This window comes from Prunus persica, chromosome G8, assembly GCF_000346465.2.
Source record: "Prunus persica cultivar Lovell chromosome G8, Prunus_persica_NCBIv2, whole genome shotgun sequence".
NCBI classification, from domain to species: domain Eukaryota; kingdom Viridiplantae; phylum Streptophyta; class Magnoliopsida; order Rosales; family Rosaceae; genus Prunus; species Prunus persica.
The window spans coordinates 20,383,377-20,402,653 of NC_034016.1; the positions used below are offsets into that span (position 1 = coordinate 20,383,377).

Below are 19,277 nucleotides of genomic sequence, written 5' to 3' on the forward strand. Positions count from 1 at the left end.
ATTTGTTGACAGGATCTGATCTGTCACCCTTCTTGTCAATTCTTTTAATCTCGCCACAATGGCGATGGCCTTTCACAGTAGCTTATTCAATGGTGTCTTCGGTGAACAATTTTAGTTCTTTCAATATGTAGTCGGCAAGACCTCCGGTATAATTCCTGAAAACGTAGTAGTCATCGACGTCAATGTCCGGACCCGGGGCGGGTATTTATTTAATAAGTTAGGGTGTCATTATTAAGTTTGGGGGTGTGGGGCTAAGCGCACGTCTACATGTTTGTAGCTGTGGGTGACAAACCAAAAGTGATTAAGATTATATAAGATTACTTAATTATTAATACACTGTATTGCTCAGACAAACCGTGACTCCATAACTTAAACAAAGCAAAGAAGAGAAACGGAAAGGAGCAGAAAAATCCTCTCTCTCTCTCTCTCTCTCTCTCTCTCTTCCTAATGTTTCTGCTTCCCTGGTCACCAAGCGTTGCATTTCAGTGTCATTATCTCTTGGTTTCATTCATTCTTCGAATATGCTTTTTAATTTTTAGTTTTCTTTATCTTGCACGAACCAATTTGGTATTGTATATGCCCAATGAATCCAAATAATCACATTGGCACATTCCACCAAATATGTTTTAACATTCAATTAAATTGATCACGCGCTTATTGGATCTGATTAAAAATGTTCTTCCTTCGATTTGTGGAACTCCGTACTAATTAACTATTGAAATACTTTTGTCTCCCATTTCTATAATTTAAGAGGAACGGTCCAGCAGTTCCCCAACCTGGGTTTTGATTACTTAATCAATTCTCTTATCCACCTAATCAAATAGTTAGTGATGTGAGCTTGTCTAATGACCGCAATTTTGTCCGGCATTGTTTAAATAAAAACCCTAGACCAATCCAAATTTTACCATTCAAATCCGTCTTAATTTTTTTTTTTAGGGCTAATTATGCTACATTTGTTGCAAGTATATATGAACACTAGATGCTTTGCAGAGACGTTTAAAATTAAATATGGGTTTTATTTGATAATTAATGTGGCTCTACATGTATTACTAACCAACTACATATACAAAGAATGAAGCTAAAATTGATAGAAATGGGGTTGGTTTATGGTATAGCTCTTTTGTCGTATAAGGATGTAGAATGGAATCTAATATGAGAATGGGAGCATAGAAATTTGAGATGGAAGGTAAAGGGATAAAAATAATGAAGTATGTTCCCCATTAAGGGGACCTAATGCAATTAATTAATGATTATTTTATAATCAACTCCACTCTTCCTCTTGTGTTTATAAACATGGTGGTGATAATGCTGAGCACAAATTAAGCTAGCTAACAGAGCAAAAATCACCAACAAAAAACAAAAAACCCTCCCAATTAAAAAAGATCATCAAAACCATGGCTGGTTCTGGTTCTCCTTGTGGAGCCTGCAAGTTCTTGAGAAGAAAATGTGTGAGAGGGTGTATTTTTGCTCCTTATTTCTGCCATGAACAGGGAGCTACCCATTTTTCTGCCATCCACAAGGTTTTTGGCGCAAGCAATGTGTCGAAGCTTTTAGCTCACCTTCCGTTGAGCGATCGTTGCGAAGCCGCGGTGACAATATCATATGAAGCTCAAGCCAGACTTCAAGATCCCATATATGGCTGTGTTTCACATATTTTTGCTCTCCAACAGCAGGTTAATCAATTTAGTACCCTTTGACCTTGAACTTGTGGAAAAAATATATAAAACCTAATTGGGTTTTTGTTCAGATTGTATGTTCAAGTAACTGATGAATATATGCTTTTGGTTTGAACTTTTCAGGTGGTCAACTTACAAGCACAGTTAGCTTCCCTCAAGGATCAAGCAGCTCAAAGCTTTGTCAATGGCTCTGCTGTAGCAAACCCTAATGAGAAATTTTATGGGAAACTTCCTTCTCACACTGAGGAAGCTCAAAGTTGGTTTCATGAGTTGGAAAATTCATCAAACTCCATGCCACAGTTCAATTCAACCCACATCAAGAATCCTGGAACTACATCATACTATGAGAATGAAATTATGAATTCAAATAACTCTGTTAATGGGAGTTACGAAAATTCAGTGAATATCCCAGAAGAAAATGTTTCATATGGCAGCTTCGAAGAGGGCACTTCTCATTCCATGTCTTCTTTTGGCATGCAAACAAATTACAACAGGCAATGGGGTTTTCAGGATGCTGATGAACTTCAATCAGTGGCTTTCAGCTACATTCACCAGCATTCATGAGGTGACGGCCTGTCGATGAGTATACTGGTGCAAGAGTTCTATATATATCATCAGTTAAAATGACTGTGTTCAGTTTTGAATTTCATCTCTGCATACTTAGAAACATGCGCTTTAAAATTTGTTGCTGATAGTTAAGCTGGGGATTATATTGAACCCTAGAAATGTTAATACGAGTGGAAACCCTACCTATTATATATGTTTAAGCTAGTGTAATTTTTTATGTTAGTAGAAGAATAATAGTTTCATTTCTCTGAGTCTCTGACAGGACTGGATAGATCTCATGATATCCTGATTGAGCTATCTTTCTTTGTTTATTGGACCTAATGTAGACCTAGATTTTTGACCTAGCAGTTTGCTTTGTCAATACCCCTTCATATATAAACCTAGTTTGTTGCATTTCAGAAATTAATTATCTTGCGAGGTGCAATTATATTCTATTGTTTAATTTGATCTCATCACCTACTGGACAAATCTAATGGCCAGAGCTAACTAGACTAGAGAAAATTCTCTCTCTCTCTCTCTCTCTCTCTCTCTCTCTCTCTCTCTCTCTCTCTCTCTCTCCCCAATAGAATTGCTTAAACAATGAGATCAAATAGGAATTTAACGGTCAAAGATTTACTAGGTGCAACTAGCTGCACCTAGCTAGCTAGCTCAATTCTCTACTCACACTGAGTGTGACCTAGTGACTCCATCTCCAGCTGATAAATTCCTTGTTTTCTTTCTTTATTTTCCTTTTCCTTCTGAAAACTATCTAAGCAACATGGATGTGGAAGAAGTTATTAATAATGACTGCAATATCGTCTCATGTTTTGGAGTATTATAATTAGAATGAGGTAGGTACCTCAAATTTAGAAATGCCCCTGATCCCAATGGAATCAAAAGTCTTTCTTTTCTTGTGTATATATGTCATTGGAACTTGATGAAAGCTAGGAAACCCAACTCTGGTAGTCTTGACTATCTCCTTTTTCAAAATCTTGTCTTTCCCAAATTTCGTTCCATGATTTCTTGAAAAACATGCAAATATATATACATCTGAATACCACATATATTATTCTCTATCTGTAAGGGAAAAGCTAGAACTTGAATCTTTCCAATGTAGTAGAACGCTTTCAACATCTTATTTATCTGATTCTTGATATTAAGTCCTCATCAGTAGTGCTGCAAATCTGTTTTGAGTTGCATGCTATGGCTCTTTCTAGTTTTCTCCAAATCAAGATTAGTAGGTCTGGAAAATATGAATCAAACCTTGAGATTCATAGCTCAAATTTCAACTAGAATATATGGCTCTCTCTCTCTCTACTTGTTAGCAGCAATATGTTGCACTGTTGAAACCCTAGCAATCTTTTGAAAGGATTTCATTTTCGTTCTTCTAATACGCCGGTTATATATATCAATTTTGTTATATGAATACCTATAGAAATGTTGATCAAATTAACAAAGTAAGAAATGTGATTGCTAATTATGAGATTAACCTATGAATTGTGAAGTGTATATATTTTATGTTACTCGTACTTTGAGGTATATCTTTTATCATATCAAACGTAGTGGTGAGAAGTCCACTACCCCCAAGTTTCAGGGGTTACAAAACTCTGTTTGATGTATAATCCTTCCATAGAAAGGGGAAGTGGTTTTCTACTATGAATTTCTTCCTCAATAAAACCCCCAGAAGGATTTTTTACAGGAGGATAGATTAATTACTATATGTATATACTTTCAAGGCATATGCATTATTCATAATTTCAGACAATTGCTTTAGGTATTAATTGCCAATATTTTTCTGCCAGACTAGGTATTATATTAAGGGTACCCAATTTCTTAATTTTGACTTGTATTGTGTATGAACCTCATGTACTTGTAGGGTAGATTGGGGTTTTGGCTAGCTAGCTGAAAATAGTGTGTTGATCAGTTCTTAACTAATTAACGAAGATTAGCGATGCGTATTACGATTTACTAATTTTTAGCTTGGCTGAAAACTACTTGGATCAAAAGCCACATTAATATGCATGGCTATGAGTGTTGTGTTGTGTCCATACAATCAAATTAACTTGTGTGAAACGGGAAAAACACTGTTTTGCTATCTCCAACCAATCACTGACTGTCACGTGAAAAAATTATCACTCATAACATTACCGTGCTTGGTCGGAAATAGCAAAACAATGTTATCCCCATTTCACACAAGTGTTTCTCACATACACAATTCTCTAACAATGACAACTTTTTTGCCCTTCAAGAAGCAAAAAATAAAATTTTCAAAAAGGGGGGTAAAATTTGGTCTTGCTTCCTCAGTCAAAACTCCCGATTCAATTGGATCAAAATCCTTAGTAGATCCAACCCAGGAAGTTGCACCATATGGTCCATAGGCAAAGTAGATATGAAAGCCCATTCAAGGCATCTCACCCATAAAGAAAAAATTAAATTAAATTAAAACGAGGCAAATTAGTGGCCAAAATAGACAAAATCTTATGTTTGTTGGAGAAGGACCAATCGAATTGTAGCTGGTTTTTGAAGGCTAAAAAGAGAATGTCCAATAATACATCATTCAAAATCAAGTTTTGTTACAACAAAATTATTGCCAAACTACCCACATAACAAAAAATAATAATTTGAAAAAAATGAACACATTGATTGATTCATTTCTTTTGAATGAGAAGACAAAATCATCCACATTGCAACTTTAGAGTGAAGTATACAAAAGTACACTTGAAAAGTTAAAAACCCCTCCAAAGGAAAAAAATAAAAACACAAAGCACACAACAAGAAGAAGATTGGCCATTTACGCACAAGACGCAGCAGCACAAAGCTCAATGATCCAATTTAAATCATGCAGCGCCCAAACTTTCTTTTCTTCTTCATCATCTTCTTCTTTTCCATCTTTTTCTTTGTCGTAAAACTGCAGAAGTGTCAATAATGCTTTTTTTTTTTTAAAGCCACAAACGGCACGAACATGTTGTAAAGAGACAATTACACAGGGCCCCACCTTACATCGGATGGCTTACAGTCCACGTGTGTATGCATCTGTAGTCAACAGTCAAACTTTTGGTATGTTTTTTAAACCCCAGAGGCAATGCCCCCTCATGCTTTTCTTTAGCTTAGTTCAAGTTCAAGTTTCAACCTTTCAACTTTCTTTATCATTTTTTCCCTTACTCGATTTCATTTTTTATTGCACCCAAAATTATATGCTCTCTCATTTCCCTTTTTTTTTTTTTTTTTTTTTAAGGCTTCAACAAAACTACCTTTAAGAACTATTGGTTACAAATTTAAAAAAAATAAAAACTCATGTCATGTCATTATGTCTAGATTTGATTATGACTAGCAAACGTCTTGTTCTTGGCGACACTTGTGCCACAATATTGATCTTTTTTTGGCCAACAACGACAATATTAATGGCAGTTAAGAAGGATGTATTTTAATAATTATAAGGAGTCGTGATAAAATTTTCCAAATTTAAATCAAACCTCAGTATGTGGGAAGCATTTGTCAAGATTCAGACTCATATTACAGCTAGCATGTGCTCTTCATTTCTTCTCCTTTTAAGAAGAAAACTATGGCAAGGAAGAGAGAGACCACACTACTTTTTGAAGCTCTTAGTTTTCTTCTCCTCTGTTTTCTACCAAAGTTCAAAATTTTCTTGTCTTCTTTTTTGGTTCTCAGTTCACCTTTTGCCAAAAGCTTTGTCGATTTGAAGTACTCACATTCAATGATCGCTCATCACCCAAATATTTTATTATTAATTGTTTCTGATTTTTTTTTAAAAGTTGAACTGATGGAGTGGTGAGGGTCGATGTGTACATATGTTCTACAGGTGCATTTTCTATATTTTATTTATTTATTTATTTATTTTCCACAGTGCATGCAATTGTTTGTTTTAGTGGACACAAAGCATTTGTTTAATGCCAAAGAGGCAGAGACAAAGTATGAAAGTGGTTACAGGCCGCTTGACTGGACTGGCTGCGAATTTAGTTTCTACGCCACAGTTATGGGCCCGAAGAAATTATAATCCATTATTTTATCCAGTTAACTGTGGCCTCACAGCCATTATTTAATTAATTTCCATGAACCCTAATTTTTTTTTTAAAAAATATCTTGTGACTTTATTTCTTTATTTATTTTTTTTATAACACATCTGAAGGGCTAATTGGATGTATAGATTCTTGGTCAAATGTCAAATAGCGTTGCGGATCACTGTATAGTGTCTACTTTGTTGGACATTAACGAATAGAGGAATTCGAATTTGTGACCTCTTTTAACTTTAAAAAGAAAAATATTACTAAACTATAAATTATTGTCGATAGGATCATTTTTAGCCTGATGATAAGAAGGCCATCAATCTTGTCATAGATGGGAAAGGTTAGGCTAGTTTCGATTAAAGATTAATATGTCTTAATTTGCTTACAAATAATTATAAGGTTTGGAGAACCAAACACTTTGCCTAATTGGTTTGACACATTAAAGTTGCCGAGGTGCTAACTAATGATGCAGCTGTGCATTCAATCAAGGGGACACTTTGTCTATATATAGGAATACAAAATCATAGGTATGATAATATTTAAATTAGATTAGAGTACTAATGTTAGGTGAACTTATTAGAACAAAAACCTCAAGCTTGCAAGTGGGGTCATTAACTACTCACATCAAGGCTCAAGCGTGTGTTTAGCCTTTAACTACAATCATACCATTCACTTGATCTTCCCCTAATCAATCACAATGTCAAACCCTAGCTCCTAGGGGATGTATAATAAGAGCATCTCCAAGAGTAGTAACAAATTAAACTTTTTAAATTGAAATTTGTTGACTTATGTGACAATTTGAATAGGTTTATTTGCTATTTGAATAATTTTTGCTCTACAGACTCTTCAATTCAATTAATGCAATATCACTATGTGGCAATTTGAAGAGGTTTTGTTTTTCCAAAGTAAAATTAAATGATTTGAAGAGATTGCAACTTTGATGATTGAATTTAACAAGGCTGTGGGAGAGATTTTTTATGATGTGGCTCACCTATTTGAGCATCCAAAAGTGAATGAAGAAGCTATTGGAGATGTTCAAAGAGTCCATTAACATTGAGAGAAAGCTCCTAAATTTGTATTTGATAGATTTAGTGTTTTTTCAAATATAAGCAATATTAGGGAAGAGGGAATCAAACACATGATTTGGGGTGCATCTATTTAACAACATGGTAGATAAGCTACATGGGTGCAGTTATTTATTTAATTTTCCTAATTAGTAATGACTATTACTATCAGGGAGATGTACCAATCATCTTGATTGAGAAGGAAACGATTAAGCTAATCTTGGGATTCCCAGGAATATTGAAGGGGGTAGATGTCTCATATGCCTTTGCATGCCATTGCAAAATCATATAGAATAGATATTAGACACCATTTGTAACTAGAGGCACCATTAGGTTCAAATTTAAACACATGTTTAATTTTTATTTCTGCAAGTGTACTTGAACCTTAGCTAAACCATGGAAAATAGGTTAAGATATTTAAATTGTAGAGTGCTCAAACGTATCATCATTTGTATTTAACGGAGGAGGGGAGGACAATAGTTGAACTTTTGTGTTGAAGGTAGCACTGAAGTTATAAGCCAGGCCAAACGTACCATTGTTGAATTTGATAAGGAAAGATGCAATTAACAATTCAGGATGACTCGGATTTCAAGGTTTTTCTTCAATAATGTCAATGTGGTGTACTCTAATATAGTCACTCAATAAAGACTACATTATCTTAGTAAGATTAAAGTTGATTATTTCAATTAGCCAAGTAATTTATGCACCTGAAGTACTAATTAATAATTTTAGTATACAGCAGAGAGAGAGAGAGAGAGAGAGAGAGAGAGAGAGAGAGAGAGAGAGAGGTCTATTCTAGATTTTATGACTTAAGGTGCTAATTTCTTGTTCTTCAAACAAAAAGACAAGCTCAGTATATACATCTTTGGGCATAGCACATCTGAAAGACCAGTCATATGACTCATAATCTTGAAAGAAACATGATGACAGATTGATTCAGTTTCTCATCATTCTGAGGGCCAGTGCCTGAAGCTCCCCCAAGTCACCATTGTATGGTCTCTTCTTAGAACAAGCTTGGTATGAGAAGTCATCTCTGCTGCTTTGTATCTCCTGCATATTCATAGCAATATCACTGCAGTTGTGGTCAATGGATTCAAGCGAGCTCTGAGGTGAAATAGGATTCATGTAACTTGGATAATTTGGAAAGTTTGTGACTCCATTCACATTCCCTGGCCACTGAGTGCTCTCTATGTTCCTTGAATCAACAAGGCTCTGGTGAGCCAGTTGAGCCCTTACTTGCATCAATTGTGCTTGCAAACATGCCACCTATGAGTGATAAATACTAATTGTTAGACCATGATATGAAAAGGGTTGGCTTAATGCAACCAAAAAACAAAAGGGTTTGCTTAATTCATCCAAGAAACATAGGGGTTGGCTTAATGCAACCAAAAAACAAAAGGGTTTGCTAAATTCATCCAAAACACAAAAGGTTGGCTTAATTCAACCAAAAAAGAAAAGGGTTAAGCTTAATTGGCACAAAAATTGAGACCTTTTTGGTAAGTACCTGTTGTTGCAGGGCAAAAATGTGAGCCACACATCCATAAACAGGATCTCTGATTCTTGCTTGAGCTTCATAGGCAATTGTGACAACAGCTTCACAACGATCATGAACAGGGACATGCAACAACAATTTGGACACATTGCTAGCACCAAACACTTTGTGAATGGCAGCAAATCGAGCAGGCCCTTGCTCAGAGCAAAAATAAGGTGCAAAGATACAGTCAGAGGCACACTTTCTCCTCAGAAACTTGCATGCCCCACAAGGAGAGCCAGTGCCAGAGCCATTACTGCCAGCCCCAGAAGCCATTTTTGGGTTTGGTAGAGAATAAGAGACTGTATTTCACCCAAAAAAAGAGAATAAGAGAGTGAGTGACTGAGTGAAAATTGGGAGAGAGAGAGAGAGAGAGAGAGAGAGGGGTTAAAATATTTTTAGGCACACGAGCACACTAGGAAATGGTGCACATAGAGAAGAGTTATATGACTTTGGGGTTAATGGGGTTGGGTTGAAGGAGGAAAGTGGGGCATTGAGAAACATAAAAGGGGAGGTCTTATAAGAAATGTGAACGGGGGACAAGGAAGGTCTGTGTGTTGGGTTCTAAGGGGACATTTCTTAATGGTTTTGTAATCTGATGGGGCTACTTTCTTTAAGGCTTTCAACTTACTCTCAGACAATTTTTTTTTCCTTTCTTTTATCTTTCAATGGTTAAGAGTTTGATTAACATTTTTTTATGTGAAGTTTGATTTTGTTGGTTTGAATATGTTTATATTTTCCGCCGAACGCCGCACCTGGGAACTGCTGCAATTTGTCGCCTTGTGGCATACCTGCTGGTATTTTTCTACCGACAATTACTAATGATTCAGTTACCATGAGCAATATAGATGAGAAAAATGCTTATAATATGGCAAGAGGAGGAGGTATAATTTATTGAACTATAAATTATTAATTTGCTATACAATAATCATGCTTAATTCCTTTAAACAAGTTGAAGACTTCAAACTTTTGGGAATCCTGGTGGAGAAAAACTGGTCCTGCTTTGGTTTCGTTTTGCGTTGCAGTTTGCTTGAGGTTTTGGAAATTGGGTTTTGTCAGATGAGATGAGATCAGAAAATGATGATGGGACTGGTGCTCTCTTGGAGATGAAGGTTTCATTGAGCTTTTTCAAGTGTAGAAGATGATTATGGAGTTAGTTGCAGTTTGTGCTTTTCTCGTGCGTTATACATGCCACCATTTATCACATCAGACAAAAGAGAAGCCAACTCAAAAGTCTTAAAAGTGGTTTACTATAACGCCATCGTTTTCTCCAGACATCTATCACAAATTAAATGCACATTTGTTTGCTTGCTTCACTCACTTTACTGGCCTCAACGACAACCACAAGTACTGCAAAGCAGTATTTCATATTCTGGACCTTATTTACTTACACCAAACAAGAAACTTCTGTATCAGTTGCTAACCAAAACTTGGTGTAATAAGTTGGTTTTTTTTTATGCAATGGATTTGTAGTTTAAGTGTTCGAATCTCTCTTCGTTTAATGTACCTAAAAAAAAGATTGATTTTCTAGTAAATTTTTCTGTAGGATCTTTCATATTGAGAGGGGCAATAATATTAATAAACTCACACACACCACACGGATGTTAGGACTAAAATCCTAAAATCCAAGACCTTTCTTGTTATGAGCAATTACTTCAAACCACTACACTAGTGGTCCTTTGCGGTTTTCTAGTATTATTGTTTGTTAATTCATCCCAGTTGCTGCAGTCCTTTGTTAATTAGGAAAGAAAAACCAGTTCAATTAGCAACTAGTCTAAGTGATATAAATGACATGACCAACCCCAAATGGAACTTGGTCAGTCCAAGTATATGACCAGATTTGTGCAAGGGGTAAATGCAACGAACGGATGAAATCATAGGACAGGTGCCTCAGAGAGTCAGAGTTATTGTTGACCAGCTGTAGAGAACAGAGCAAGAAGACCTGCCACCTCCTTTGGGTGCATATATAAAAATGCTGGGCTATGTCAGAAAAGGCCAGAAGAAGGCTCAACTCCATGAGTAGGGCTCGTCATTCTAACAAAGGAAAATGGCTGTTTGTACCAAAAGTTACATTCCCATATCACAGATTCACCATTCTTAGCTTAGCTCAGCTCTGCTGCTGCATGCATAGCTTATTTGCCAGCTCTTACCACCAGATCACACGAACGATCGGCAGTAATTGAATATTGAAAAAAAGAAGAAAAAAAAAATCCTATCCGTTCACACATGACGTTTGCAGCTTAGCTACATTTATTTGGAGTCAAATTTGGATCATCATCAAGCACATGGCACACATGCATAGCTGCCTCCAAGATCCCATATCGAGAAGACTTTAGAACCAACAAACACCTTTCAGTTCATCCCTGGTTTAACGCAGGCACAATCGGTTACATAATTTTCTTTCACTCGTAGCTTTGGATGACCTTAAAAAAGGAAAAAAAGAGAAACACCACCTTTATCCATTTCTTCATCTTCTTTATTAGAGGGTTCAGAACAAAACCAACTTACAGAAAACTTTTGGCCCAGTTGGGGATGATTTAAAATCATCCCTATTTATGTTTCCTATATATATACAAAAGGGTTGATTGACAAAAAATAAAAAAAGAAGTGCATTATATAGCCACAAGAGAGAGCAAAAGGGTTTGATTCCATTACTGGAAAAACATTATCTACAATGCCAGAAGCAAAAGTTAAAAGATCTCACACAATCCCCAAAATAGATTTTATTGATATGAACATTCAAAACCCAGAACAGAGAAACATCGTGCAAGTTTCTGAGCACACCACCACACTGTACACCAGGGCCAAAATACTGGACACCATTATGTCTCCCTCACCTCTTGTGATGAAACCTCACCTTCAACAGGAATTGCATCTTAACCTGTTCATAGATGTCAACACCCAGTTAAGTTACTATATGTCTCCAAAACAAGTGAAAAAATAGAGTCACAAGTGGTAATGACCAACAAGAACAAAGCTTAGAACTTACTTGAGCTTTATCATAAACAATGTACTCGTTATACATTAGCTCAGAGGCCTTGATATTTGATGGCACTGGTTTTCCACAAGGCACGATGACATCGTCCTTCCATTTTACATACTCCGACTCCTGAGGTATTTTCTTGCCAAGCCCCTTTGTAGAGTGCTTTCCTTTAGGAGGTTTGTCCATATACTAGAGGATAGTAGCATACAAATAAGTTAGATGGGCAAAAGTCACAGCAGAAATGGCAGGTTTGATGTATCTGTATGGGATTATTTTTTGTCTACACACACCAAAACTACAAACTTTTAGGGTGCACAAGAGCCTCCACATACTTCACTGAAGTTATACATGACAAGTATATACCACTAGTTCAAATGAGCGGGCAAACACTGTCAAACTACAATTAGAATATTCAAAACACACAATCAAAGCACATAAAAAGATAATGGAAAATGTCCTCACCGTAGCCTTCTTGAGCTCATGGACCTCCCCCAAGGCAACTTCACTTAGAAGCATGAGGCCCACAGGATTCTTCTTGTCTGTATAGCAATACTGAGCACTCTTACTGACAAGGTCAGCAAAGTAAATCCCCTTGCCAAACTGTAATGCGAAATGTTTATGCTTTTAGTCTTGCAGAAAAAGCATAGACACTACAACTGTGTACACGCAGAGGCACACAATACATAATACACAGATAGACATAAATGCGTAGAGAGAGAGAGAGAGAGAGAGAGAGAGAGAGAGAGAGAGAGAGAGAGAGAGAGAGAGAGAGAGAGAGAGAACCATATAACCAGTAGCAGGAGCTTCAGGAGGAGCTATTCTCAGTCCTTGGCTAAGTATGCCCACAAAATTTGTAAACCGAGAACCTGGGAGTATAAAATTATTAGTTCTATTTCTACTCTTGATTATAGGTCCTAATACATTTAGTAGTAGATTTTACGAAAGATTTCAAGGAACTATAGTCGTTCCCATCTCACAGCACACAAAAATAATTATATGAAGTTCATAGGCAGCGAAACTAACCATGCCAAAGAAGCATTCTGTTGTTAAGCTTTTTCCGATAGGGAGCAAATTTATCAAATTCCCCTTCCCTTTCAAGAGCAAAAACTTCTTCAAGCTCAAGGCTCCAATCCTGATATTATCATAGAAAGCCAGACACAAGATTTAGAAAAATATATCAATTGACATTAAATGTTGAGTATATAGAAAAGGTCACCAACATAGTATGCTCGGAACTCAAGGTATCAAGATGCAAACCCACCGTATGTGTAGGGGCATGAGTAGTAAGAAGATATTTTTTAATCAACTGAAAATCTTCACTATCATGAGGAATTGGATCAATATCACACCGGAGCTTCCTATACTTCTCATCAAGGGAGTCATCGGTATCAGCATCAAAACCAACTAATCTGGAAGCAATTTCAATGTCCTGGAGAGCTTCTAGCATTTTCACCTGCCAAGGATACAAAAAAGCTGTATAAACATCTTATGCCTTGCTTGTAAGTTGTAACTATGCAGACTTGCCAAAATCAGTTGCAATCTCTCATTACAGCAGTAACTTTAGCATCAACGTCTTTAAATATGTCAAACTTTAGCATCATGAAAAATTAATATTTCAATCCCTCTGGTAAAAAAAATTAATGAGCCCTAACATAAATAGTAATATAAGCAATCCGTTAAGGAGAGATTGGCATCATCAACCAAAAAAAAAACCCAAAAATAAATCATTTAAATTCATGCATATTACATATAGGTTCAGAAAAACCATCTTCCAATAATGGAAAGGCGTGAAGGAAACTGTGAGCTTGAGAATGTGCAAAAACATGAAAGATGTAACCACACAGATCCTTATGTACCTTTGACTTAAAATCATCCTCATCTCTAATAACATGTGGATGTATGGAAGGTATCACAGTGAAAAATCGATTGCTTGCATCTACAATCAAGCTCTCTTTCATGGAAGGAGCATGGCCATTACTATTCAACAGATTCTGTATTTCCGTTAATGCTTCAAACCCTGAACAAAGAGATCAGAAAAGGAAAATAAGGACTGGAGGAAAGGGCAAAAGACTTTATTATGCAAACTACTAAACATTAAACTTGAAAATAGAACAGTTTGATATCTGAACTCTACAGAAAATTGAAGAGATTCTCTTATCAATATTTACCCTTTTGGATATTGCTTTTACTCAATTTCCCAAGTGGCATTTCTGACATATTTATCTCAAATTCCATCATGGCAGCTCTGCAAAACTTAAGACTTAGTCTCATAGACATACAACTCATATGATAGATAAAAAAAAAAAGGAAGAGAGAGAGAGAAACAAATGTTGAAACTAAATTTTTTTAACCTGTATGTTTCAACATTGAAAAGCATCTTCATCAATTCTGCTAAAGGAGGAGCTAGTTTGCTGGCTGCATTGTTCTGATTTTTCTTGGAAACCTGTTTGTTAACCCCATAATCCTACAAATTCCAATTTTTAATCAAATAAACTTTAAGAAAAAGAAAATACAGAAACAAGGATTCACCACCAAGGATGGGTCCTTCACATTTGAGGATAATTATAAAAGAAATAAAAGAATAAGCAGTACAATATCCAATGGAAAGAATCTGCCAGGTTGCTTCTGAAAATTTTGTTTTTGCTCCCATGCTTCCCACGAATTCCCAGTCTTCTCAAGGAACAAACGTTTAAATTCACAGATCGCATCTGATTTCGACATATCTTCCAGTTTGTTACCTCCAATTTTATCATTCCCCACTCGTCCCCATTTACGAAACACATAGCAGTCTGAACTCTTATCATCTTGTATAATTTGGAGAATGTAGTAACTAAATAGAAAAGGGAGACAGCAAGAAAGAGTTAGAAATCAGAATTTATAACAAACATTATCAAAAGAAAAGGCCCAACTAACTACAAGTATATTGAGAAGTAATAGGCCCTAATAGGAGTTCCGAATACTTATTTTAAAAGCAAAACTAACTGCAAGTGATGGGTAAACTAATACAGAAAAGTTTAACTTCCAATACTGTAGAATAATGATTTTATCCCTTTAGAGAAGAAAAAAATTGATAAGTACACAATAATGCTTTCATCGGAACTTAAGTTCAGAAGTAAACTGCAAATTCAAGGGACTACTTCCACAAGGATTTGCTCTAATAGTTTATCTTAAAACATGATGGGCAATGCATGAGGATCCGAGGCAAGAAACGATACTAGCAACTTAAGTTCAAGAAATGAGTAGTGCCAATTGATGTGGAAAACAACAAGATCAATTCCAGAAAAATTGATTAACAAGAAAGATAGAACAAACCAAATGCACCTGTTAACACCAGTTGATAAATCAGACATGCTTAAGGTCGTATTGTAGATGCTTTTCTCATCCTCAAGTATATGACATGTATCTTGCAGACCAGAAGATTCATGAACAGCACTTCGGCCTTTCACTTTGACAGTGACCATGCTAGAGGCTACACCAACAACTTCAACTTTGTACAGATCAAATGGAAGCTTCTTCTGTTTTTTAAAGCAATCAACCAGATAATCCTCCCTAACAATTGGTAATTTCATTCTCCTGAAAATGCAACTTATCCCAGTCAAAAACCAAGGTAGAAATACACTCAAGAGTCAAGACCGGCAATTTGATAGCATCTTAACCTTGCTTTTCTCATCTCAGCATCCTTATCATCAAGAGCTCCACTCACAACTAAGCAATTAGTATCTGCACTTTAATTTGTTTAACAAAATAACTAATGTTATGCATCTTTAAGTCAATAGATACAGCTATAACCCAAAGAAGGCAAGGCACTAAATCAAATTATGTGCAAGAAAAGCACATGCCTTTCTTGATCTTCGAATGAACCAGTCCAGCTACACCCTCAATTTGTCTACTCCATTCTTCCTGCACAATCACCCTTAATGAAATTGATAGACCGAAGTGAAAGTGCAGAAAAAAAATTTCCACAGATACTACGAATTAAATACACATAAAAGGAACAAATGATCATGCCATGGATTCTTTTGGTAATCCACGAAAAGCAACTTTCAAATCTGCCAAGCTTGCACTGTTAGATGACTGAGATTGGCCATTGAAAGCTTGACTTCCAGAAGGTTTGTTAGGTGTTGATGGAGGCAGTATCCGCACAGGTTTCTCAACCTTTTGTGATTTAAACCACTGCAAAATAAAAAACAAAAAACAATAATAACTTAAGCCATAACTTGGATCCCTACATACAGGACATAAGTTGTAATTAAATACCTTATTAAGATATTGATTGTCTGTATCTTCTGGGACTTTCCACGTCCATTCAAGGCGTTCAGGTTCCTCAGTAGAGTAAGAACACTTACTCCACTCTGATATGTAGCCATGGCACCGGTACATGCCCCCAGAATAACGAAGAAAACCAGAACAGATTGGGCATCTACTAAGTGCTCCAAACATCATTCCATCAGCGCTAAACATGTACAACAATAAAGAGTTAATCAAACTCAAGTTATTTAGATGAAAAACTAGTGATCCACTTACAGATGATAATCAGCTAAGGACAATTAGTAGATCGAATTCAAGCATACTGAACAAATCAAGCAACAACATTCAACAAGATTATTCTACGCAATCCACTACAAAACAAGACAAATGTATAAAAGCATTTATGGAGAAACAAAATTTAAAAATAATAACGAAACGCCAGTTTGAAAAAGTGAAATTTACAAAAATAAAATTGAAAAAATGAACCTAAAGGGAGGAAAAAAAAGACAAAAGTAACGCAATTTCCACAGCTAGAACATAGATAATATTACCAGCGCTCACGCAAATCAAGCTCTGATCCTGTTGAATCTTGAACATTTGCTTCAAGCATTTCACGCAACTCAGCAGTCGTCACATGCTTTTTAAGATCATCTTTCAGTGCCCACAGCTCTTTAGATTGGGCCTCCAGTTTACTCTCCAGATCAGTAGCATCCCTCACGGACACATCCCTGTTCGTTGACACATCTCCTTCCGACCTAGCAACTTTTGACTTCTGATCACGACCACTATCTTTTCTTCGTTTTGTGACAGTGTTAGACGTTGACTGTTGCAGAAATTCTTTATCCTCTTGTTCCTCAGTTTTCTTGCCTGAAAGGATGACTACTATAAGAGGAAAAACAATAGCGACTGACAAACAATAGATAACTGCTTATTACTGCATAGAAACAACCTACAATAAAAACAAAATGAACTTCATACCACCTCTTGCATTAGAAGGAACCTTCTTAACCAAGGCACGTACAGCTGCCTGATCAGCAACTGGGAGGGTCTCCCATCCAGACAACTTCTCCACTTCGGTGGATGGTGATAATTCCATGAAACAGTTGGCATGGTGCCATGCCAGGCCCCTGGGTCCTTGACCTTCAGGCTTGGTTGATATACGGACCTTAAAATGGAATAAAAAGCAATCATGCAGAGTAGTCAACTTCAATTATGCTTTATGAACTAGAATTGGAGAAAGATGTTGTATCTTATATACAATGATAATATACATTTCTATTAAAATAAGCTAACATTTTCTTTATAAATTGGGACTAAAGCTTGCCACAGAACCATAGAATATTGTTGTGGTGTGTCTGGGCAGACATGAGAGAGAGAGAGAGAGAGAGAGAGAGAGAGAGAGAGAGAGAGAGAGAGAGAGAGAGAGGATGCTAGGAAGACACTTCGGCTGGTAACTCAACAAGTTTCAGCTTTCTTGTCTTGAACGTGTTCAATCATACACTAGTGTGCCACCCGAAAGAAAAATGGTTTCAATTCATCGTTATCAAAATTGAAAACTTACTTTTGATTTACAGATTTCATTTCTCACACCATAGATCCAAAGAAATCTACCAAACCCAACTAATACAAAAATGTACTTACTGAGCATATAAAAGATAGAGATAAACAATTACCAACCTCTGCTTTTAAAATCTTTTGGCTGCAGCTCTTGCAAGTAGCACGAGAAGTTGGTGAAACTTCAATACCACTACTGATCTTGCTTGTTGTTGTTGCTGTTGTTATTGTATCTGGGGGTCCACCACTTTGTACATAATTTCTAATTTCCTTCTGATCTTCCCAACGAAGGAGCTCTAGGCCTTCAACATCATCGGTTCTAGATGCAAGACACAGGCGTATCAGTTAATCACTGCATTCATCCACTTCACTCAACGGAAAAATGATAAATATGGGAATAATACATACGATTTTATCTGCTTTGCTTTCTTCATTATGCAATCAGCATGGTTCCACATCTGATTCAGAAAACAAAAACAAGCCAAACATTTATACATGTAGTACTTTTTGGGGAAAGGTGCTGAGAAAATAAGAAGGCTGATGAAGAAAACACAAGTACAGCAATGTAAATTCATAAAGCACCATTTTATTCAAGGGGAAAAAGGAGAAGTTTTTAAGCAGAAGAAAATTTCTGCTGTTTTGCAGATTTTAGGAATCTTCTTTCTAGAGAATATTCTTCTTGATTATGTTTTGAACAAGACTTCGACTTTACACTAGAGCTGCAAAACTTGTCCCAAAAAAAACTTTTCCGTTCAAGCAAACATCAGAAAGCGTTTCTTATAATCCAATTACAGAACCCAAGAATGCTAAACAATGTGAAAAGACCAACATAAAGGTCCTGATTTTTTTTTTGGACGAATAAAGGTCCCAACTTTGTACTAACAAAAAGGCAAGCTAAATGAAAATGTAGCAGAATATACAAAGAAACCAAACCCATGCGTTAGAAATTAAAATCAACACATAATCGATGTTTCCAGCTAAGAGGTGTGAAAGTATAGCAAAAATAACAGGGTTTCTTGCAATCTTTCTTGACTTTCTTGTGTTATCGTTTGGGTGATAATAGTGACAAATGACAATACAGTGGAAGTGAAATGAGGGTGGTAAGAGAGAGAGAGAGAGAGAGAGAGAGAGAGAGAGAGAGAGGACAGTACAGGCATGAAGCCGTCGAATTGGGTGGCCGTGACCATCTTGCCAAGGCGAAGCTTCTCTTTCTCAATGGGGGATTTACAGGTCTTGCATGATGATCTCGACGACTTGGCATACTCCACCTTCCATGGCTTCGGGGGCTGAGGGTTCGCCATTCTCTCTATCTGTCTTCTCTCTCTCTGGGAAGTGAGACTGACTGGTATTGAACTTTCTTTTACCACTGACACTCGGAGCTCCGCGGGCTGCTTGTCGCTTGCTGTCTGTCTAGCTTTAAGAAGCTTTCTTAAGAAGGTGCTTGCTTAGCATCCACATATTTTGACGGATCCGACCCGGCCCATATCTGTACTAGGTTATTTTGAACGTCCTTGCTTAAGAAGCTTTCCTTTTTATCCGACCAAAAAAAAACAGAAGCTTTCCTTTTCCTTTTTCTTTTTTTCTTTTTGAACGCGTAAAGAAGCTTTTGGAAACAAGTCAGTTTACCCAAAATAATAAAAAAGGAAAAGT

General features: G+C 36.5%; 3 protein-coding genes across 4 annotated transcripts; 1 reads left to right on the top strand and 2 right to left on the bottom strand.

Annotated features, from left to right (window-relative positions):
- LOC18767438 (LOB domain-containing protein 29) lies at nt 1,272-2,629 on the top strand. Its single transcript, XM_007199328.2, has 2 exons — nt 1,272-1,673; nt 1,800-2,629. The coding sequence occupies exons 1-2, from the start codon at nt 1,395-1,397 to the stop codon at nt 2,238-2,240; spliced, it is 720 nt and encodes a 239-aa protein (XP_007199390.1). The 5' UTR covers nt 1,272-1,394; the 3' UTR covers nt 2,241-2,629.
- Nucleotides 8,117-9,785, bottom strand: LOC18768840 (LOB domain-containing protein 16). Its single transcript, XM_007199297.2, has 2 exons — nt 8,816-9,785; nt 8,117-8,577 (listed from the first exon to the last, which is right to left on the bottom strand). The coding sequence occupies exons 1-2, from the start codon at nt 9,116-9,118 to the stop codon at nt 8,248-8,250; spliced, it is 633 nt and encodes a 210-aa protein (XP_007199359.1). The 5' UTR covers nt 9,119-9,785; the 3' UTR covers nt 8,117-8,247.
- LOC18768654 (poly [ADP-ribose] polymerase 1) lies at nt 11,439-19,096 on the bottom strand. 2 transcript variants are annotated; one of them, XM_020570338.1, is made up of 20 exons: nt 18,779-19,096; nt 18,036-18,085; nt 17,751-17,946; nt 17,052-17,238; nt 16,625-16,940; nt 16,083-16,278; nt 15,834-15,998; nt 15,665-15,725; nt 15,482-15,545; nt 15,147-15,398; nt 14,418-14,655; nt 14,177-14,289; nt 13,994-14,070; nt 13,682-13,842; nt 13,087-13,278; nt 12,849-12,957; nt 12,609-12,691; nt 12,288-12,425; nt 11,832-12,014; nt 11,439-11,723 (listed from the first exon to the last, which is right to left on the bottom strand). In XM_020570338.1, exons 1-20 carry the CDS (start codon nt 18,926-18,928, stop codon nt 11,676-11,678), a joined length of 2,979 nt encoding a protein of 992 aa, XP_020425927.1. In that variant the 5' UTR covers nt 18,929-19,096; the 3' UTR covers nt 11,439-11,675. The 2 variants fall into 2 exon arrangements, with proteins under 2 accessions (XP_020425927.1, XP_020425928.1); XM_020570339.1 differs by having other exon boundaries at nt 17,055-17,238; nt 18,779-19,095.